The sequence below is a fragment of the Marmota marmota genome, unplaced genomic scaffold (assembly GCF_001458135.2).
Source record: "Marmota marmota marmota unplaced genomic scaffold, marMar, whole genome shotgun sequence".
Lineage (NCBI taxonomy): Eukaryota > Metazoa > Chordata > Mammalia > Rodentia > Sciuridae > Marmota > Marmota marmota.
This window is the reverse complement of record NW_025999842.1, coordinates 44,521,192-44,545,307: the sequence shown is the minus strand read 5'-3', so window position 1 is coordinate 44,545,307 and position 24,116 is coordinate 44,521,192. Positions and strand designations below refer to the sequence as shown.

General features: G+C 34.6%; 1 protein-coding gene across 3 annotated transcripts; it reads right to left on the bottom strand.

Moving 5' to 3' along the window:
- Nucleotides 1–541: 541 nt before the first annotated feature.
- Nucleotides 542–24,066, bottom strand: Rnf146 (ring finger protein 146). Of its 3 annotated transcripts, none has more exons than XM_015501043.2 (3): nt 23,928–24,066; nt 11,586–11,695; nt 542–2,282 (listed from the first exon to the last, which is right to left on the bottom strand). In XM_015501043.2, coding segments are annotated over exons 2-3 (1,065 nt in total). In that variant the 5' UTR covers nt 11,588–11,695; nt 23,928–24,066; the 3' UTR covers nt 542–1,219. The 3 variants fall into 3 exon arrangements, with proteins under 3 accessions (XP_015356529.1, XP_015356536.1, XP_048653919.1); XM_015501050.2 differs by lacking the exon at nt 23,928–24,066 and adding an exon at nt 23,893–23,917; XM_048797962.1 differs by lacking the exon at nt 23,928–24,066 and adding an exon at nt 23,654–23,676.
- Nucleotides 24,067–24,116: the final 50 nt, after the last annotated feature.

Sequence of the window (24,116 nt, the reverse complement as noted above, 5' to 3'; positions counted from 1 at the left end):
TATTTAATTCCATTTGAGTCATAGTAAAACTACCTTGCATATCCTAAATCAACATGATCCTGCTTTTTGAGTTCCAAAAATATAGTCAGACAGACTGATGTTTTGAGGACATTCTAGATTACATGCTAACCCAATACTTCCTCTCTTGCCAAGAAAAAAGTGGATTTTCCGACCTACAATATTGTATATAAAATGAATTTGTGTCTACTAATGCTGTTTTTACGCAAGTCTGCCATGTAATTCAGATGTAAGAACACTAAGTATAAGACTTACTAAGTAAGTGCAAGACTGCTACAGAAAATATAAAACATTGGCTATTTAAGAACTCTTAAAATTGTTTCACAGGCTGTAGGTTTATTTCCATACCTACAGACTGCCTTACTGATTCTGTTTAAATATTCTCTAGGAAGAAATCAAACTTCAGAGCAGGTGACTATTTAAGTGAAATACAATCAGTTCAAACCACTACCTTGTTAGTAACTTTTGGCCACAAATATCAAAACTCTTTCCATCCATTTTCCACACTCAAACCAGAGACAAATTATTTTCAATAAACTCTAGTATTTATTAAATTATAAATTTTTTAATCAAAAAGAAAAATGCAGATCAAGAAAAACCTCAAACTACAAGGACTAGACAGCAAAGCCTCTGGGAACGCCATGAAGTGTGTTACAAAGATTCTGAAACATAAGTTATTAACTGTTTTCTTCACAATCCATTTTAATAACTTTACTATATAATAGTTGTTATTCTTCTATTTTTAAATCCCAAATTCACATCTATTTCCACATTAAGCTTCCTGCTCATAATGATACCAAACATCTCACAGGTGCCAAATTTTAGTAATGGTTTTATGCCAATCCATGCAGAAAAATAAGGTAATGCAAGAGTTGGATGACGACTATTAATGCACAGATAATATACACACACTGGCCAAAAGAACTAAAGAAACTTAAAAAAAAAACCAACTATAAAGTAAACAAACATCAAGAAAATGGGAAACTAAACAGCTCTCAACTATTAACACCCAAGTTCCTTACATTAAATAAATTTCTCAACAGAGACATGTTAGATGTTTTAATTTCAGATCTATCCTTCCCTCACCCCTTCCCACCCCAACTCCCCAAATGCACTACTAGGGATGAGTATAATGTTATGTGGGCAGAAATTTACAGATAACCATTTCAACCTTGAGCATGGAGCTGAAAACTTCTTAAATTTAAACTTCAGTTACTGTGCACTGTCCATCAGGCCTTCTAGATCTGACACTGACACTCACTGTTCCAGCCCCTGCTACTGATCGATCAGGAACTGATCGATCAGCTACTGTCTGGTTTACATTAGGAACCAAAAGTCTCTGTTGGGTCAAGGAGTGCTGTGCAACAACCACGGATACATCTTCACTATCACTACTGGCATCTGATTCGGTTTCTTCAATGGAGGTGTCAGGTACCCTGCTTGAAGAAGGTGATTCATGATCTTCTTCTCCTTCCCCCCTATGACTCCTTTCAGCTATGCTGTCTCCACTGAGTTGTAAATGAGAAAAAGAGTCTTCCAGAGAAGTACCTGCATCAGGGGATGGTGTTGCAGGACTGGTTAACTGGCCATCTACTGATGTTAGGGGCCTTGCAGAAGACACTGGAGGCTGAACAGAAGCTCCACTCTGTGCTGATATGCTGTCCGCTCCATCGGCAGAACTCTCTCTCGCTAGGTTTACGGTATTAGTGTCACAGTCCAGCCTAAGTCCAGCTACTCCCTTCTTTGGTATATCTATTATATCTCGCTTAATCTTCCTGCGACGTCCATGTTCATTTCTCCTATACTGAACCATATTTTCAAGATCAGCAACATACAGAAACCCAGCAATTAACATTTCAGTGTTCTTTTTACCTTTAGAAAAAGCATCTTCCAGCTCTCTACTAGTACGCTCATCATACTGCCACCACCCATTTCTTCCTTCATAATACCATGCATATTCACCATTTCCTCTACTTGCTGCCTTAAGTTCTTCTGGTGACAACAAAGTTGGCTTGTCAAGGAAATCCTCAGGAATTTCTTGTCGACAAAGGGCACATCGCTTTCCAAGCCACGAAGCTCCCTTTACACACAGATAGCAGAAAACATGCTTACAAGGCAGACTGACTGGGTGAACACATGTTTGCAGACAAATGGCACATTCAGGAACAGTTAGAGAAGGTGCAGTATTAGAACAGGACTCATTCGCTTTCCTGTTCGTAGGAAGCATGTTTATTGAGTGATCAATCTCACCACAGCCAGCCATCCTAAGAAAATGAAAAAAAATACAATATTAAAATCATGTAAATTCTTCCAATATCTAAATTCAACAATTCAGAAAACATAAGTACCTATTACATGCATTACATGCAAGCCACATAGAACCAAATAGATTGATAAAACCAGATACACACATTTAAAAATGTACAATCCATTCTTGACTGATTTAAAAATGTACAATCCATTCTTGACTGACTACAATCAGACTAAAAACCACAACACAGCCAAAAATTAATTCAGATGACAAACAATGTTGAATCCTTTCCAGGATGATTACTATCAATTTTACAAATTATGCAATACATTAATATATTTGTTACTTCACAAAGAGGCCATATAAAATTAAGACTAAAGCTGAAATCCTAGAAATTCCCTACCTCTGTTATATATGTAAAAACACATGTTTAACCACTCATTTGTCATGCCTAGCCATTTCTTTTCTGTGAAACACTCTTCTAATGGTTTCCTTGTTGGCTTTTTCTAAACCCTATGTTCTTCTCACTGTATTCTTTTGAAATGATCTTATCTATACTCATGGCATCAATTACTACTTATATATAAATGATACAAATTAATTCAAACTGGACCTCTCCATTTGGTGTGGCCCTATATTGTCTATTTTAGATCTAGTATATCTGGAAGGTACAAAGCTGAAATCATGATGTTTCTTTCTTACTCCCTAAAATAGCCTTCATGGCGACACCACTATTTGCTTATCCAAGCCAAAAATCCAACTCAGAAACTCTCCTCCTACATGTTTCCATCCAAATAAACCATCATTATATCAATTTTATCTCTCAAATTTTATCCCTATATTTACCTAATATCCATCTCTACCTTCCCTAGCTATCAAGCAAACATTTGCTTATTAAATTATTGCATATGCCTTTTAATTTGTCCAGGCACAACAGCTGCTTATAAATTGTTTTTTAGGATAATAACCAAAATCTCTAAATCCATCATGCCCTGTATGGTCTGGCCTCCCACTTCCATAGGAGCCTCATCAAACTTCTCCTTGACCAGGCTTCTAACCAAACTGGCTACTCCCTGTAATAATGAGCTTTCCCAATTGGGAACACTCCTTCTCATCTCCTGCTTTCCACACCCCTTTTGATAAGCAAACTAGTATCCATCTTTCACCTCTCTTTAGAAAACCTCTATGACTAAGTCAAATAATCCTGTTAACTTCTTGCTACCACAAACTCCTCATTCTTTATCAGAATTGCAATGTAACATTTACTTTTGTGAAAATGAATGTTTTCAAACCAGATATTTGGGTTTCATTTTAAATAATTTTAACCTAAATTATCGGACCTAAAACTTTTTTTAAACATGTACTTAGATACACCTTGACAATATGTAAAAATTCTGTCAGTGTACATATTGAAGCAGCACAATGAAGAACTGTATAATGAAAAGCTTCAGCCAGCCAATGAAAGGAGGATAACTAACTGAGAGAGAACTTAAATAGTGAAACCAATGCTAGACAAGAAATCTAAAAACCTGGTGAGTCTTACTCTCCCTTATTAATTATGTGCTCTTAGTCCTTCAGATAAAATTTTAGTCTAATTTCCTCACCTAAAAAAAATCAGAGTTTACAAAGCTCTGGTAAGAATGGCCCTCCAAATACTTAATAATCACTAAAGCCCCATAAAAGTTAGAACCATATAAAATCATGGGAGAAAATGATACCACTAACAAAACTGCCCTGAAAACGAGGGAAAGAGAAATAAAAGGCAAGATTTGTCAAACTGGAAACACTGAACTTACACACTGACATAAAAATTTGAACTTCTACCTTATTTTATTTGTTCAGATAAACAACATCCACTACACAGTCCATCTAAAGATGAACAAGACATTCATCTTATTTTTGTTTGTTAAATAAGGACACAAACATGCATGTAGATAATCACATTATGCAATAAACAAAATGTGTTAAGATACAAAGCAATGAGAGACAATGTCATTAGGTGGGTGGCCCTGGATAATGGAAGAGATTTCAGGCAGAGACATATGCAAACCACTCAATCATGTAAGCAGTGGAATAGCAGGAGATGGAACTGTAAATGTTATCAGAAGCCAAATAAGAAATATCTGATGACTTTTATTCCACAGTAATAGGAAACCAAGATATATTTAAAAGGGGGAAAAAAACAGGGAAGCAGACTAATGACTGAGAAATGGAAGTAAAGATTTCAGAGATTAGAAACCATTAAATATTTAAAATGAGTAAAATTTCTCTGCACCAGTTAATTCTGCCATTTTAAAGAAGAATATTTAGAATATAATCACCATAAGGACCTTTGCTTTTTGCCCAAGATCAAGAACTCAAAAATAAGTTCAGTGGTGCCGGGTGTGGTGGTACACACCTGTAATCCCAACAGCTTGGGAGGCTGAGGCAGGAAGATCTAGAGTTCAACGTCATCTCAGCAAAAGCAACATGCTAAGCAACTCAGTGAGACATTGTCTCTAATAAAATACAGAATTGGGCTGGGATGTGGCTCAGTGGTCAAGTGCTCCTGAGCTCAATCCCCAGTAACCCCCACCAAATGAGTCCAATGATTATAAAAAGGGGATCGTCAATAAAAATGTTTAATCAAAAATTGAAAAACAGTATTCTTTGGCTTTAATCACACTACATTCAATCTTGTAATGATCCCATTTTTTTACTGCTTTTTCTGTGTTCTTGTTTCCTTAAGAACTTACTAATAATGTAAATTTTAAAAAAGATTTATCTAGATAAATCTTTTTAAAAATCTAGATTAAAAAATTATCTAGATGAACATTTATCTAGATAAAGACACAACAGAGTCTCCATGGAAGAATTAATCAAAGAAATGCTCAATTTCTAAGTTCTTTTTCAAACCAACTCTAGGTTTATAGAATCCAGCAAAGTACAACTTTCCCTAACCCATAGAAAGTTCTAAATCAAGCAAATATGACTTCCGAATATGTATTAGGCACTGTAGGAACTTTAAAATATTTTTCCTTTTCTTCAAAGATCTTAAAACAACTTAAAGTACAAGTAAAGCACATGCTTCTTAATGGCCCAATTAACACCCCCATCTATCCCACCCTTCCTATCCCAAAAGATATGGCAGTGCCCTCCACATTTCATCTCAAAAACTCTCATTCATTGCAATTTAAGTGAAAGAAATTAATTTCAATGAAATTCTTGAAAGTCTTTTTAAGAATTTCCCTATGTGCCCAAATTTCCAATTAAGAAAAAGAAACCAAGAAAGAAATCCATTTACAAGTAATCTTTTATAAATAAGTAAAAAGCCTGTGATTTGTGATTAAGACAAAGTGATAAAATGGGCTTTTGCTCATCATTATTTTGAAAAAATAGCAATATCTTACAAATAAATGTCTATATCCTAAACTATCTAGACCACCTGTAAACAAAGAACAAGTTTAAAATTTTATAAATTTAAATGGAATACAAGCCTGATAAAATGCAAACAAGATATCCAACATGTCACTGGGACCAATGCCATACTTTCAAATACATAATTCCAAACGTGTTATATTTGATCTAAGTAAAATTGACCTGAAACATCAGTTTTCCAACACATGCAAGTGGTTTATATATAGAAAAGAAAGTTTCCACTGGTTGCTAGGTGGCTTGCTTATAATCCTAGCAACTCAAAAGGCTGAGGAAGGAGGATTGCAAGTTCAAAGCCAGCCCAGCAACTTACAGAGACTCTATCTCAAAATAAAAAATGGGGGTGTAGCTCACTGGTAATGTGTCCCTGGGTTCAATCCCCAGTAGTATTTGTAAAATTTTTAACTAAAAACATTACTTTCCACTCTGCTTAATGTTATCAATATTTTGTACAACTCTTACCCTTACATGTATAGGTAAAATTAACCAACTTTAAAATGTAAAAAGCAATTATGACCACCCTAGGCAAGGCATGAACTATAAAAGCAATATATTTGGAAAGGTAAAACAACAACTCTGTGCAGATATTTTGTTTCCCTCATCACAATGAAGTTTACTTCATTGGAAAATTTTATCAGAAAACAAACAAGGGACACTGGAGAGCTAAAAGTGCATTATTTCATAGGAAACATTCTCAATTATCAATATGCAATAGCAAATTTTAAATTCTGATTCATTTTAGTCCACAAAGTATACTGCCGTCAATAACCAAATAAGAAACTGGGAGAAACATTTGTTAATACTTCTTATATAATTCTGGATGAGGCGTAAACAATAGATAAAGAAAAGATATTTAACAATGTAAAGATCAAGCAACCTCAAACCACTAGCCTATATATAAGACATACTTCAAGGCTGTTTTTATAACCATTTTAATCAATCCTACTGTCTCTATTTCACAAAGTTTCAATAATCTTAAAATAGGTGACAGCTCAAATGTATGCAGAGGTTCATACCAATATGTAAATAAGAAATGTTTCCTCATCCCTCTTTGTATAGAATAAAGATTTGGTAAAGAATTAATGCTAATAAAAAGAAATATTCCTGTCTAATAAATGTTGTATGAAACTCTACAAATCATTTTGCGAAAAAGGAATTTATTTCTAGGTTACTAAATTAAGAGAAATTCAACACAAGGAAATTTGTAGTTAATTTAACTCTGCTAAGGAGCATCAATTAGCACCTATTTTCAAAGACTTTCTTACTAAAAATTCTTCATGTGCTATTTTAACCTTCAAGGATTAACCCCATTCTTATTCCCATAGATAAGCCGTGGTAAATACTTCTGCAAGATGGTAAGTGTCTATCAACCCTACTAAGTCTTCTCTCAAAAAAGACAGACCATAAAGCGATAGTAGTGGAACTGATGGAAATCTTCAAGGACTCAGATTTTGTTGAAACTTCTTAAAGATCTTTAATTAAAAAGAAAGGTAAAATTATGATAAACACAAAAAGTCCTCAGCATATAAATAAGAACATTTTAGCCAGCAATAAAAATACCAATCAGGTGTTCACAGATGTTTACTTTTACTATGTTCAAATATAAACATAGGACTATCACTTATTTATTATGTAATATGTGCCAGGCACTGTTTGAAGCACTTTATATTTAATGCTTACATTATCCTATAAAATAAGTCAATTATTTTCCTTATAACATATAAGGGAATTAAGAAAGTTCAAGCGATGTGTCCAAAGACACTGACTCACCATTATTAAGTGATTGAGACAGCTTCAAATCCACGTGATCTGACTCAATATCTATTATCTTAATGCTACAGATTGCCTCCAAAATAACTATGGCCATCCAAATACAAGAACCACCCAAAATAATTTTAGAAAAGATAAAATTTCAAGAAGTTAACAAGAAAATTTGCCAACTAATAAAGGAATGAAAATTCCTGTCACTTGCCCAAAGAGCACTTGTGACTTTCAGTATTTCTCTTTATTCCCTTTCAGTTTTGAACTAAGGAAGAAAATATTTCATCATCTATTATGCCTATGGCACTAGGAAAGAGATACATCATCATATTTCCTATCAAAATGCAAGGGAAGAAAAGTTCATTAACACATGCCTTGCTTATTAGTTTTATGACAGGCACAACAGATACCAGAAGGAAATTGTTACATGTAGGACGGCACAGGCGTATATTAAATGAATGAAATGTACTTTCCAAGAAGTGGTGCAGCAAAATCTTGTCTTTATGGTATCTTAATAGGTTTAGACATTTATTCTAAATACAATGGTTCTTAAACATTTTGGGGCTAGTTTTATCAGGAGTTTGATGAAATCTTACGTCAAATTTCACGGGGTTAAAAGATCTCTATAAAGTTGATCCACACATGAATCCCTATAGCAGCCAGGGGAATTCACTGAAACATTTTACTTTAGAAAATAACAAGTTAATAATTTTTCAAAATTTTAGACAGCAGTCTGGAGAAAAGTTTGGTAGTGGGGGAGGGCAAAAGGCAACTGGAATTTATATACATCCAGGTAGAAATCCAATATAAGATAATGAAAGGGAGGGTGCCGACATAAGGTTCCAACAGTAGAATATAAGAAATGCTAAAGAATAGAAAAGATGGAGAGTGGCACTATTCTCCAGGATTCAGAATTTGAGGAGACTTTTGTCTCAGACACAAGGACTTTAAGATATTTATAAGGTTTCCAGGAGGAGATAGGTAGATGATAGCTATATTTACTAGATTGGTATTCTAATCTAGACAGAAATCAAACTGCCAAAAAATCTGATGAGTCACCAACACATACCCAATTCTTGGAGCCATAAAAATCGATAAATCCCCAAATTAAACCCCCAAAGAGAGCAGGAAAAGAGGCCAAAGAACCTTGGGTTACTCTAAAATTTATAAATGAGGTATGATAGCCTGCAAGAAAGATGGGGAATAAAGAGAGAACATCACCACAAAAGCCAACAGTGGAGACATTTGCAAAAAAAAGAAGTGTCAAACAAAGAGAAAACTATAAAAGTTACTGTGGTCAAATTTCAATTGATTGAACTGCATGTTGCAAAAGTTGTGAACTCCACATCCTGATTTGCTATTTTGATTTTCCAAAGACCATCAAGCCTGCTATGGATAACTTTTTAATTTAGCAAATACATCTTTTTTTCCCTGTCCCCCAGACTACTATAAAACTTTTCCAATGTCTAGTTTAAGAGATACTCTGACTCCAATGTCACTGAGAAATTACATAAGCCAAAGATAAATCTTCAAAATCTACCTGCATCTTTACTCTGCTTTATCATCATTCCTCCTGAGAACATGGTACTGCTGGTTGTTTTCAAAACTAACCCTTCAATTTCTAGTGTTAATGTCATGCCTTAACTCCTCCAAGACTCTAATATTTCAAAATCAATTAACATGATAAATCTAATGACCTCTTTTAATGCAATCTATTCAATACTATTGCACTAAATAATATTAACCATCTATTCTGTTTCTTAAACTTCATACTTTTCATTTCCATAATAGCATTCTCAATATCTTCTTTCATTTCTTTTTATCTTCTCTGGCATCCTTTAAATACCATTACTTCTCACAAGTGGGTAGTACTATATTCTATGCCTAGACAACCTACAAAATATTTCACGTTAATATATAGACCTATACGACTCTCAACATCTACTATCCAGAAATCTTCAACCTAAAGTCCATATTTCTAATTCTGTATTCAAAAGGTTTTCCTCAACATTCTCATGGTACTTGAAATATGACTGAAAACAACATTATCTGTTCCCCTTAATCTGTATCCTCTTTGTTCTCTACCTTGGATAACACCTGGAGCCACTCCTGGTGCTACCTTATTCTTTGGCCACTTCTCTCTCTCTCTCTCTCTCTCTTTTTTTAATACAACAGAACATTCTTTAAATATGTCCCCTTTATTCCCAAAGACTGTGACCCTAATTCTAGACTCCTGGACACACTCTTGTAAAAAATAGTAACCTTCCAACTGATTTCAGTCTTTTCTCCCTCAAGTCAATCATGTTTAATTAATCCTCTTTCAATTTTCAATAATATATATATATATACACACACACACACACACACACACACACACACATATATATATAAAATTAAATTCAAAATCCTAAGTATTACCTTTCAAGACCATTGATGTGGGTTTTACACTGAAACAGACTTAGATAAAATCTAAGCTTTACCAAGTATTTTTAATATGGTTACCTAACATTTTCCAAATTTACTTAAAGACAAAAATTACTGAACCCAAATGTTTTAGTTAGCATCTCGGAATCTGTACTTTAATAAAGTGCCCCAAGGGCACTTATTCTCTCTCAGTACACACTGACTCAGGCAAGTGACATAATCTATTTTTTCATCAGCAGGTGAGACAACTAGTGTAATATACAGTGATAAAACTCAAAAACTCAAATAAAACACCCAGTAAGCCCCTTGTAAAATAGTAGGTACTAAATAAACATTTAATTTCTTTTACTTACACTCTGAAATCTCTTTCTCCTACCCTACTTTTCGAAACAGGACTGTTCTCCAACCTACCTAAAATGCCCTGATATTAGACTGCTATATCCCTCCTCATTCCTTTGGCTTGAAAATATTTTCTAACTTTCTCTGATAAATTATAGTCATTTTTTAAGGCCAAACTAAAAGTTCTTCTGTCCACTTTCAACCACTCAGATGGGACTAATTTCTTACCCTCAATTCTAATAGCATTTTACTGTTATCTCAATATGACATTTAATTGCATACTCACACACACACACACACACATATATACACACATACATTTGTCTCATATACTAGAACATAGCGAATTCCTTGATGATCAATAGCTAGACTATCTAACCAAGAAGATTAAACAAAAAAATAGAGGCTGGGGATGTAGCTCAGAGGAAAAGCATTTGCCAAACATATACAAAGCCTCATCTTGTTCAATCCTCAACATAGGGAAAAAAAATGATAGAATAGATTAACATAATTAAATAATAGATACATGTGTCCTAGTTTTTTTTTTTTTTTTAAAAAAGGGTTACTGGTATCATTTTTCTTTTACCCAATTCTCAACACTAAGAATGATACGGTCATACTTTCAAAGGAAGTACAGAATCAGATATACTAACTAGGAGAATATGGAATAGTGCCTACAAGGGTTACTCTGGTTCAGTAATTTAAACACTATAATCACAAAGCTTCAAAAGCCAGTGAAATGTGTGATAATTTTTTTATGACATCAAGTTAAATAATGTTCATATCAATTTGAAAGAAAAAACTATTATGTTCATTGTGGGAAATGTTTCATCAATAACCATCAAGTTCAATATGAGCAAGTTCAGGGTAATCTAGCATTTTAAAGCATATTAAACAAAGACTAAATGACAGGAAAATAAAATTGTATATCAGAGTGAATTGATATGAATAAAAAGCAACAGTACTAATTAAAAACTCAGCTATGTTCTGAAGAAATGCCTTAAATTTAGTGAAACAAGTTTTTAGTAATTACTGTTTTTATAACCCAGAGAGTTTCTTGTTTATAAAACCAGATACTGTCTAACTGCGTCATTTATTAAAATGTTGAAAGAAAGGTAGACCCTAGAGGCCCTGGAGATCTTGCCAGTTTTCTGGCCTTTAATAAGCAAATTCCTGTTTTCAGTTTCACTTCTTACAGAGATTTTTTTCCCCCATAGGATAATTTAATGCAAATAAAATTGCTAACTTAATAAAGCATCTATAAGCCAATACAAAATGCTCATTTGATATAATTAAAACTAAACATAACAGACATTTGATTGACAGTCTTTTATACCAAGCCATTGCAAGTTTTGAAAAACCATGATGCTATACTTACATTTCTATTACAGATTCCACAGATGCCTGCCACAAAAATAAAACATCATCTTCATCAGCAGTCAGCCAGATTGTAGTATATTCTCTTCCACTGCTGGTTCATTCTTTGTGCTACAAAAGAAAAAAAAAATTCACTATCAATTTCTCTATAGACTAATCAAGATCAACAGAATTAGTTAATTATGATTGACCCTTTCACAAGTCTATGGCAAATCTTATCTTTAAAGTAAAAAAACAAAAATCAAAAACCAATCATGTGAGCTGGAATGTAGCTCAGTGGTAGAATGCTTCACTAGCATATGTGAGTTTGATCCCCAGTACCAGAAAATAAATCAATAAAATGGGTATTAAAAAAAAAAAAAAAACACCAAGGATGCCTGCTTTTTCATCACTGCTCACTGGATGTTCTAGCAGAGTAATTAGAATGGAAAAAGAAATTAAGGACATAAAAATTGCCAAGAAAGCCGGGCACAGTGGCACATGCCTATAATCCCAGCGGCTCAGGAGGCTGAGGCAGGAATGAGTTCAAAGTCTACCTCAGCAAAAGTGAGGTGCTAAGCAACTCAGTGAGATCCTGTCTCTAAATAAAATACAAAAAAATAGGGCAGGGGATGTGGCTCAGTGGTCAAGTGGCCCTGAGTTGAATCCCCAGTACCTACCCCCCCACAAAATGTCCAGAAATAAGTTTTTTAAAGTGTCTAAGTAAAATTGTCTCTATTTTCTATAAATAGACAAAAGATTCCCAAAGAATCCCCAAGAAAGTTAATTATCAAGTCTGGCAAAGTTGTGATTACAAGTTTCACACACACACACACACACACACACACACGAGTTTTGTTTCTATATCAATAACAGTCAACAATCCAAAAAAAAAAAAAAAAAATCCATGAAGTGATTCCAGTTAATAGCATCCAAAAGAATAAAATAGCTAGGAATCAACCAAGGAGGTAAAAGACCTGTACATTGAAAATTATATTACTGAAAGAAACAAGAAGAGCTAAACAGGTGGAAAGAAAACCAGCTTTCATATATTTAAAGACTTAATATGTTAAGACAACAAATACTACCCAAAGTGATCTACAGATCTGACATTAAGAGGACCAATGTTATCGAAGTGATCTACAGATTAAATGTAATTCCTGTCAAAATCCCAGCAACATTTTTGCAGAAACGGAAAAGCCAATCCTCACATTCATACAGAATTGTAAGGAGCCCCAAATAGCCAAAACAATCTTCAAAAAGAATAAAAAAGTTGAACAATTCCCACTTCCCAATGTTAAGACAGAGGTCCAGGCATCAAAACAGTACAGTGCTGGCATAAGGACAAAGACATAAATGAAATAGAATTGAGAATCCAGAAATTAATTTTTCAAAAAGGGTATAAAATCCATTCAATGTGGAAAGATTATTCTCTTCAACAAATGTTGGGACTACTGAATTTCCACGTGCAAAAGGATCAAGTCAGACACTTACTTTACAGGATATGCAAAAATTAACTCAAAGTAGATCAATGATCTAAATATCAGAAGTAAAACCATAAAACTTCTAAATGGGCAAATTTTCACAACCTTGGAATTGGTAATAAAGTCCTAGATATAACACAAAAAGCATAAGTAGCAAGAAAAACAAACAGATTGGATTTTATCAAAATTAAATCTTTTGTGTGTCAAAAGCCATTTGTCAAGAAAGTAAAAAGAGCCAGAGAGGCGGGCACACACCTGTAATCCCAGCAGCTACAAATTAATTCAAAGCCAGCCTTAGCAACTTGGTGAAACCATGTCTCAAAAAAAACTGCTGGGGATGTGGTAATACCCCTGAATTCAATCCCTGGTACAAAAAAAAAAAAAAAAAGAAAGAAAGAAAGAAAAAAGAAAAGAAGTAAAAAGATAATCTACCTATAGCACGGAAGAAAATTTTTACAGATAATGTGTTTGATTTAAAGTTTAGAATAAAAATTTCTACAACTCAATAACAAAAGGACAAAAAAGAATGAAAAATAAGCAAAGAACTTGAATAATGACTTTGCCAAAGAGATACAAATAGTCAATAAGCACATGAAAAGATGCTTAACATAGTGATTGGGAAAATGTAAAAGTCTCATTGATATAGCTACTGTAATGACTATAGTTTTTAAAAACATGAATAAATGTTGGTGAGAATGCGGAGAAACTGGACCCTCAATCATTGCTGTTGAGAATATTAAATTGGGTATCTATTATGAATAACAATTTGATGGCTCCTCAAAAAGTTAAACATAATTACTATATTCCCCAATAACCACGCCCCTAGTTATACATCAAAATAATTGAAAACAGGACTTAAATGGGTATTCATATACTAATCTTCATCACAGAATTATCAGTGAAAAATCAGAGATGATTCAAAGTACTCCTCAACAGATGAATGAATAAATAAAACATGATATGTAATCATATATTACTCAGTAATAAAAAGGAGCAAATGAAGTTCATCCAACATAGGTGAATGTTGAAAACATTATGCTAAATAATCCAGACATAAAGAGGAAAACATTAGATTTAATTCAATTTAAACAAATGTTATAGGTATACGGAAATTAAGAAGGGGGAAAGGAGTTATTGTCCAATAGGTATACATTTTCTGTCAGAAATGATGAACACTTTATAGAAATATACAGCAGTGATGGTTACACAGCATTGCAAATAAAATTAACTACAGTGGATTATACAATTAAAATAGCTAAATCATAGAATAATTTTACTTGTCTTATACCACACTAAAAAACTTTCAAGTAAAACAAGACCTGTATGCACAAAGAAGCAACAAAAAAGCCAAGCCGCCCATCATATAACATTGAATGTATTCGGCAGTCATAGCCTTCCTGCAAGGGAGGTGTACAAAGGCAGTTGTGATCACATTAACTAGGACTTCCTGCTATTTGCATGCCCAAGTTCACAACCTTTAATGGAAGCTCTCTCAAGATTCCTCCTGTTCAGAAAATCCAGAGGTACCATATAGAACACCACTTCAATCACTAATTTTTTTCTCACTTTGTATTTCCTGCTTACACTTCACTTTATCTACTGCCAAGAGGCATACCATACTACACAGAACTTCAAATGAAGCAGACATGATTAACTAAATAGATGAAAAACCTCACAATAAGCACAAGGTAGGTCAGGCTTCAATCTTGTCTTTTGGTTCCATGTGCCTCTTATATTGCGGTCATCTATCTCCCCAAGGTATCTAGTGATTCTAAAGATAAATATTTGTAATATATGTGGTCTCTAAAATGCAAGACAGCTTATTCTACCAGAATAATAGAACAAACAAATTTCAAAACCAGTAAACTTTCATGGGCTGGGGTTGTGGCTCAGTGGTAGAGCACTTGTTTAGCATGTATGAGGCACTACATAAAAATAAATAAAATAAAATAAACGTATTGTGTTCATCTACAACTAAAAAAATGAAAAAAAAACAGTAAACTTTCAAAAGTAATTGACTAAATAAGGTTTCTAAGTAATATGGCTTTTTATTTGCTGACTTTAGATGACACAAGCTCCATTATATGACTTTCCTTGCAACCCTCACTTTGCCTGAAAGTGCCTACAAATTCCATGGCATAACAGAAGAGCATTCACATCCCTCTTGCAGCCTACTCAAAAGAGAAACTACCCATTTTCACACAATCCATCTGCTTCCTATCTGCAAGTCAGGAGGAGACATTCTACTGTTCTAACGTCTTACTTATTCTTTGAAGTCTCTCCCATTGGCTATAATATACACAATACCCTACTGTTACTCTCTCTCTACCTTCACTACTGATCTTTCTCTTTACCCTAATTCTGACATCACTATGAGCCTATTACACATACTTGAGAATGAACCATTCAACATCTCAGGGGTTTCTAATACTTGCCCCAACATATTAATTAGAATTATGTTTGCTATAAATGTGCATTCTCCTTCTCTACACCCAGAAATTCTAGGCCAGTGGTACTGATGCAGGTAGTCTAAAGAACACAAAACTGTCCTCAATTTTCAGTTTCTGAAATCCTAAATGTAATTAACTTCACTTCTTCTCAGTAACAAAAGAATCACCACCACGTTTGGAACTAGCTGACACCTAAAACTGCTGCCTCTCAGATCACAAGCACTGGTCCTTTCAGTTTATTTACTCATTCCCACAACTGCTAATTTTGGAGACCTCCAGCTTCTTGACCAAATCCTTTTCTTTATCCAGTTCCTGATCTCATTTTCTTTCCTGCCCAAATTGGAACACAGTTTCTTAACCCCTAAGTCCCTCACAGCCTTGTCTCTCATCTATACACTCCACATATCCCCATCTTTGCATAAATCTTACAATGAAGTAACATCTCAACTTCTATGCCTTTATCACCTAATTGTTGATGGAGGGGGGAAAAAAAAAACCCGCTTACCTCCACTCTCCCTTTCAACCAACCATGCCAGAGTGTGCCAATTTTTATTTCTAACACCTCTGAAATCTATTCTGTAACCTCCTATCCATTACTAACACCTTAGTTTAGACCCATTTCTCACCTGGAATACTCTTCACAGAAACTGGCTTGCTTCTATTATCACCCTCAAATTCATTCAGTGATAAAGGACAAAACAGACCAAATTCCTTCCATACCTGAAGCCCAATATTGCCTCCCTGGTCTATAAAACAAAGGCAAAGCTCCTATAACAAAGGCCTTAGTGATCTGAACCCTAAACAAACAACTCTCTACTCTTTTTTAACTCTGATAACCACCATCATAGATTAGTACTCCAGTTATGCCAACTTACTCATCCTCCAACCTTCCACTTATCATTTCCTTTTACCTGATATAGCATATTCTTTTACAGTTTCTTTTATGCCTATTTGTTCTTCAATATATTGCTCAGGAATAATTATCCCTACCCTTTCTTTTAATTGCCTCCAGAAAGTCAAATGTTCCCTCTTCTCTATTTTCTGTTTTTCTTAAAATATTTTCCATTATTTTTCAGTGGTGTATTATAGTTGTATAGAAAGGTGGGATTGTTACATATTTTGGTATGTTCTTCTATTACTGAAATTATCACATGCACTGAGAGTATTAGTTTTCAAAGTCTGATTCCTCTATTAACCCATTAAGTCCCAAGTTTTTAATTCAGTGACTATGTCAATAAAATTGACACAGGTTTATTAAAATAGATTGGAAATCATAATCTAGAACTTATATAGCCTTTATTATCTTAATAACAATAATACAGATTGTTCTATAAATAGGACACTGGGACAATATAATTTTCTCAAACATTCATAAAAATGTTTTCTGCAACACATTTTTTGCAGTACAAAAATACAGGTCATAACTCGTTAACAAATAACCACAAGCAGAAACATGTTAAGAATTTGTCAGGCAGCAGTGCAGTACACAACACATTACTATACAGTATACATTGTCCCAGAGTCCTATTTATAGAACAGATACTTAATGAAAATTGATAAAAAATTTGATATACTGTGCATGCCTTGAAATAAAATGACAACTAGTTCTAGAAATGAAATAAAATGACAACTAGCTCTAGGTTAGTTCTGGAAAATGTTTTCATGAACGCATTTCTTACATTTGTATCAGTTATGTAGGTAACATTTGGTTCAGTTTAACATTTAGTAAAAGTAACTTCCACAGTAAAGTTTATACCAATTTACAATGAAGTTAAAAATATTTTTGAATGCACTTATCATTCATCTGTTACTTTTATCAATAGAACTTTAAAAACAATATATATTTCAAAGTTAACGGAAGTAGTATATATGTTGCTCAATTTAAGCTTTTTTATAGGTGTTCCACATCTGGGATAATAGGACAAAAAGATCTGAAAAATAAGCCTCATGAAGACAGGACCATTTTTACATCTTTAAGTGGCTAGTAAACTGCCAATCATTTTTTATTTGAATTGGTAGCTATTACATAAATGAAAAATTACCTTTCAAAAATAACCAAATTTGTTAACTCACATAACAAAACATTTGAGTTCTGTGAACAAGGCACCAAGCTCAAAGCTACAAAAGATGTTAAGATAACTAATTTTTTTAAGAACTTAAAAATTTAAGAGAGGGATGTAAACTGTAACTACATTTACAAATAAAGATTCAAGTCAACATTATATGTTTTGGAAGATATACCTAACTATTATTCCCTGGCAGTGAATTCTCCAGAATGCACATAAAAATCCAGCAATAAGCCAAAATAGGATTCTGGACAGCCAAAAGACCTTCATAAAGCTCTTTCCCTAGGGATAAAGGTAAAGATGACCATACAGGATGGCCTAGCATTTGTCCAGTATAGTCCTTTGTTTCAAGTATCCTGGAAAATAAATTATATAAACATCCTATTCTTCACCATAGGGTATTTGGATCATTATTCAAAAGTAGATTTACACTTTACTCCCATTCTAAGATCAAAAACTACTGCTAAAGACTGCTGTTGATCATTAGCATTAGTTGGTCATTAGTGGTGCTTCCCTATTCTGCAAGTTTTTAAAAACATCTTAATCAATCATTTTAATCTCTTATTCTAGGAACATTTGATTGACTGTTAAACTCCAATCTGGAAGATTTAATTGCCCATTTCTTTTAAAAATCTTATTAGACCACTGTTTATACTTTAATAATTTGATTATTCTTTTTATTCTTATTGATTCTTGCTTATTCTTATCTTGTTCATAAATATGTTAACTATGAAACAAACTGATGCTTAAAGGAACCTAGGTTAACTGAAGCAAAGTAGCTTTAAAGTAATATACAGAAATTTCCTAAATATTTTCTATTTGGGTACCTAAATAAGTTCTGACCTTGTTTTATAGATCTATTTCACATAGCTGGAAAAAAAAAAAAAAAGCTGTAGCCACACTGAAGTAAAAGCTTTTCAAAATGTACATTAAAACAAAAGTGATTTTTAAAATGTCTAGTTTATATAAGGCGATAGAGTTCTATCATTCTGATTTCCCTACTTGTAGACTAATAATTGAATCCAAGCAATTCACCTTATCAACAAAATAATACATTCTCTGAAAAAGTCCTTTAAAAACAGAAACAGAAACAGAGACCTATTCACACATTATATGACAGCAAAACATCTACTATAAACACAGACACTTTTCCACACTCTAATCCTTCCCATTCAATAGAACACTCTCACCCTCATTATACCCCTCTAGTTTAATTAGATTTTGTAAACAACATCTATCATAGACGGTAATCTCTATTCCAGTATGACCTTTCCTTATATTAACTAATTCCCTTTTCTAGAAAACACGATAAAAATATTTATTTAGCCTAATATTTCCTTTTTATTCTTTTTTTAAAATTCTGGCCTCATGTAATGGTCAGGACTCTCAGAAATGTCTTCCACCAATTTTTAAAATCTTGATGATTCTTTTTATTCCTTTAAAGAGTTTTGTTTTTGTATGAGAGATGGAACCCAGGGACTCTTCACCACTGAGCCACATCCCCAGCCCTTTTAATATTTTATTTAGAGACAGGGTCTCACTAAGTTGCTTAGGGCCTAGCTAAATTGCTGAGGCTGGCTTTGAAAGGAACCAGGTATAGTTATTCTTTAACAATAAAATAAACTCAAATACTATCTTTCTATGTTCTTGGTGCATTTTTAAAAGTATTTCACTTGTAAGTATGCATTATCTTTCAAAAATAATTTATAAGTCAATATAAGTAAGTTGGTCCTTCAAATTTGAGATTTAGTAATACTACCCCATCAATAGATATCACTCCAGCTAAAAAAGGAGACAAAACTTTATAAATGTAAAACAGGACTCCTGTGGTATCCCTAAAAGAGTGCATATAGTACATATAATATTTTTAAATATTGCAAGTTAGGATGACATTTTAAATTTCTATCTCAAGGATAATTTCAAAGTAGAGGCTAGATGGATAATGAAAGTTGGGGGAAGGAAAATAAACTAAAATGTTAGTAGCAATCAGATCCTAACTATGCAAACTTTGGTTCCCAACCAGCAATACCAGCATGACCTGGGGGGTTCTTACAAATGAAAATCTGAAGCCCTACCCCAGACCCATAGAATCAGGTCTCTCAGTGATTTAAAGGCTTCTATAGTCTCATTATATCACTGCATCCTCCAAACAACCTGTAAAAAATGACTAATACCCATTTCACAAATGAGCAACCCCAAATTCAGAAGGCTAATAACTGACCCAAAGTCACAGAGGTATTAATACCTGATAGGATTCAAACTCAAATACACTGATGTATTTTTAAAAATCCTTTCTACAATGTATTCTCTCTCAAGGAAAAAAACTAGAATAGTTTTGTACCTAAAATATTTTGCAAATACATATGTAATTTCAAGTATAACACAAAGAAATAGGTAATATTAACTTTTATTTTATTCAAATCAATGTATCTACAATGTTACCTTTTCAATATGTATTCATTGTAAAGAAATTATTAATGAGATATTTTACATTCATGTGTGTATACTCTGAAATTCAAAGTGTACTCTACATTTACAGCACAATTCAGACTGGACACATATCAAGTAATCAATAGCTCCAGGTGGTCAGTAGCTACCATATTGGGCAGTGCAGATCTACAATTTTTTCCTTAGCAACTTTTTTGTAAACACAAAACTGGCAAGTTATTACAGTAATCAATAAAAAGAAAACAATGAACTCCATGTTAATTCCATGCATATTCTATTCTGATCAGTTAACAAGTTTAGGTGGGCCCAATTCTGCCAAGCTGACCATCAACTACAACCTCTGCAGAATATAATTTAAAAAGCCCTGGGATAGGGCTTCACAAAATAGGGTATATATGTAACACTCAGAACTGTCATGTGAAAAAGTCCCAAATCTTCCATAATATCTGAAAACAACATTTTTTTTTTTTTTTAAAAAGTGGGAAGAGTGATGCTTCCATTTTATTCAAACCCAGGAAGAGAGAATATTGTAATTTTAACCACAAGCCCAGAAATAATTAAACAAAAAATAAATAATTCAAATATTCATAATTCTGTTGCAATGAATGATTTGTAAATTATACAGACTCAATGTGATGATCTATTAAAAAAGTAACAAAAGCATTAGATTACAGTTGTGGAGGAAAAAAAGGGGTGACAGATTAATTTATAACTATATAAAGAGGTTTAGAGATTATCAGTGATTATTTTTTACATAACCAATTAAAATAAGTACAACTGAAAATGAAGTAATATTGCATAGTTTAAAATTTGTGACTACTGAATTCATTCATTCTATTATTTGAATAGTTATTTCTCATGAAAATCTCTAGAATTAAAAGTCCAATTTTCAAGTCTGTCACAAATTTTTTAAAAAGCCATTTTCTTTTCCCCAGATAGTAAATTCAAATAAATAATTCTTTTAAATATATAAATACATAATGTTTATCTAATGATGTGTGTACAATATTATATAATAAATATGTATACACATTCTCACACAGGAGAAAAAGGAATGAAGAGTAGAGATTAGGTGATTTAGTAGATAAACCTTAACATTTTCTTAAAGAGTTCCAAATTAAGAAATGTAACTAAATATCATAATGTATCTATTTTTGGCCTTCATCACCCCAGTTGAAGACCAGCTTACAAAAAAACACAGGTCACACTTGGAAGACCATATCCATTTCAGCTGAATAGGGTCCAATACTTTATTTTAAATAATTCTTTCCCAATTATATATCATTTCCCTTTAAAAACCATCTATTTACTGCGTTCACAATCTTAATACTTAAGCATTAAACCTTTACAATTCTTCTCTCCAAGGTCGGGCTTGCATTTTATTTCAATATGGTATGTACATGTGAATAAATATTGTCTTTTAATTATATCAAATATAGGAGGTTCATGGCCAGCACCATTCTATAAAAAAGTCTCTAATTAAATTTGTGATCTTGGTCAAGTCATAACTGCCATGTCTCTGTTACTTCTCCCTACACTATAATTTTGTAATTCTAAGTGCATTAATAGGCATTTAACAAGGGCTGGGGATGTGGCTCAAGCGGTGGTGCACTCGCCTGGCATGAGTGCGGCCCAGGTTCGATCCTCAGCACCACATACAAAGATGTTGTATCCGCTGAAAAGCTAAAAAAAAAAAATAAATATTAAAACTGTCTCTCTCTCTTTAAAAAAAAAAAAAGGCATTTAACAATAGGCTCTGTTTTAATTAACACGAAAGACAATATGGCACAAACACTAAACAGAATACAGAAATAGACACAGGTGGTTGTTGCCCAGTGTTAGTTTCTATACTCACAAACATTGTTCCTAATTCAGCCTGCTGTTTCACAAATTCAGATTCCTTAATCAAAGGAAACCAGGCAAGAGAAAAGTCTCAGCACCTTTCATTACTAACACCAGAGGAAAAAAACAAGTATAACCCCAATAACCCCTTTGTTAGAAGTTTCATGCAAATACAGAAAATGATATTATTTAAACAGAAAATTGTGAAATTATTTAATCCTATCATTTTCATCTTTTAATTTAAGAAATCATCTTGAATTTTTTCAAAACAAGTCTGCTCCTTTCTTCTGACAATTCAAGTCAGTGAAAACTGAAACACTTTACCAGGTTTCTCCTACAAGGAAAAAAAAAATGTCATTTCCTTTTTAATCCCTCTTGTCTAATGACCAGATATTTGGAGAAAGTTTTCCTGATGATAATAATTCTACCACTTTCTTAATGGCCAACAAAAAAAGAGACACTTTCAAATGTTTAAGTACCAGTCTTTTCCTTCTGTCCACAATTTCCACTGGCCCATTTGACATGTAAATTCTAAATCCAAGTGCTCCAATTAAAATACCCAAGGCAAAACAAACACATCCAAAATCTATTTTTAGAGTGGCATTCACTCTTTAGTTTTCTCTTTAAAATGAGATTTACTTGACCTATTTTCCTGTGTTTTTACAGCACCCAGACATTGAACAAACAATGTGCTAGTCAAAAAAAACCCAGCAAAGCCAACATCACAAATCCTATTATTTGTGTGGGTCAATTTCTTCGTGTCCTAATATGCCCCGTCTTTTTGAAGTCTACATACAGTCATTTACTAAAATGTTGTAGGTCTTCCAAATTTTGTAATTACATACTGCTTTCAATGTCCAAGTTATATGTTCACATCTCCGCTTGAAAAGTACATGTATATACACACACACACACAGTCTGTGTGTGTGGGTGGGGGGGGGGGGGGGGGAGTGCCCTGGCACCTGAAATGTCAATCATTCAAAGAACAAAGCCTTTCCTATCATATCTTAGCTTTCTTCTTCCCCTCAGTTCTACATTATTTAAGTATTTTTAGAATGTAACTTAAAATGTTCAAAACTTGGAAGTACGGGCTCACTAAAATGGCACTTAGAAAAAAAAAACAAAAAACGTATACCAGAAAGACTCCCAAGAAAAAATCTTGTTGCCAGAATATATGATAAAGTTACAGTCGTACAGAGTTTACCTGTGAAGAGAGCTGTTCCATCTCCACACTAAAAAACAATGTTACAGCGTTTCTTTAGAAGTCTTCAGAAAATAAACTAGCGACAACAATGGAAGACCATACTCTTTCAAATGGGATGGAGAGTAGGAAGAGAACTCCGCACCCGGTAACCAGAACAAAGCAACAACCTCGGCTTTAAAGACGCACAGAGGCTGGAGAAGCTCAATGGGTACTCTGGACACATCTCCTGATTATTCCAATGCTTTAATAATCGTCAAAACAACTGATAAGATGCAATGCTGGGTTTCAAATGGGCAAGGTGGAAGGATTGCTCTCTCAGTGTTAGGCAAGCCTCAGGGGCTGAGTAGAGAAGAGAGGGAGAAGAGAAAGCAGCAGCGAAAGACTCCAAGAAAGACAAAATCCAGAGACCGTGCGCCCTGACTCCGATCTGACCCAGAGCCCAAAGTGTTTGACCACACACAGAACAGGGTGCAGGCTATCCCCCAAATCATCGTCGCCCCTAAACCTTGAGGCCAGATGGTGCCCGGGTAGAGGCCTGACACCATCGCGGAAGGGGAGACGAGGGACCCGCGGCCACCCAAGGCAGCGACACAGACCGGGCGGAAGAGGCTGCGCAGTAATGGCCGCTGCTCCGCCTCTCGCACCCTGGCTGCGACCAGCTCCGGCCATCGCCCAGGGCAGGGGCTGCGGCGCCCTCCGGCAACTCAGTGGCCGTCACAGTCTTCTTGCCTGCGACAGCAGCCAAAGCGGGGGCGACGGAAGGGCTGAGCGGTCCCCTCCCGCCTCCGCGCGGACAGTCGGGACCGCGCCGGCCCAAGGGCGTCCATCTACGTACCGGCCCCTGACCCCGCCGCCACCCCTNACTCCCACCTCTCTGGCCACAGCCGAGGCCACCTCGCAGTCTTTTCTCTTCGGCCTCAGAGCCCGCAGCGGACGGGGACGCGCGCGGCCGTCACGTGACCGCCCGGCGCTCGCGGGGGCGGGGCCGCGCGGGGAGGGAGCCGCGCTTCGCACCCGCGCGCGCGCGCGCGTCTGCCCAGCCTCTGTCCCTACGCTCCT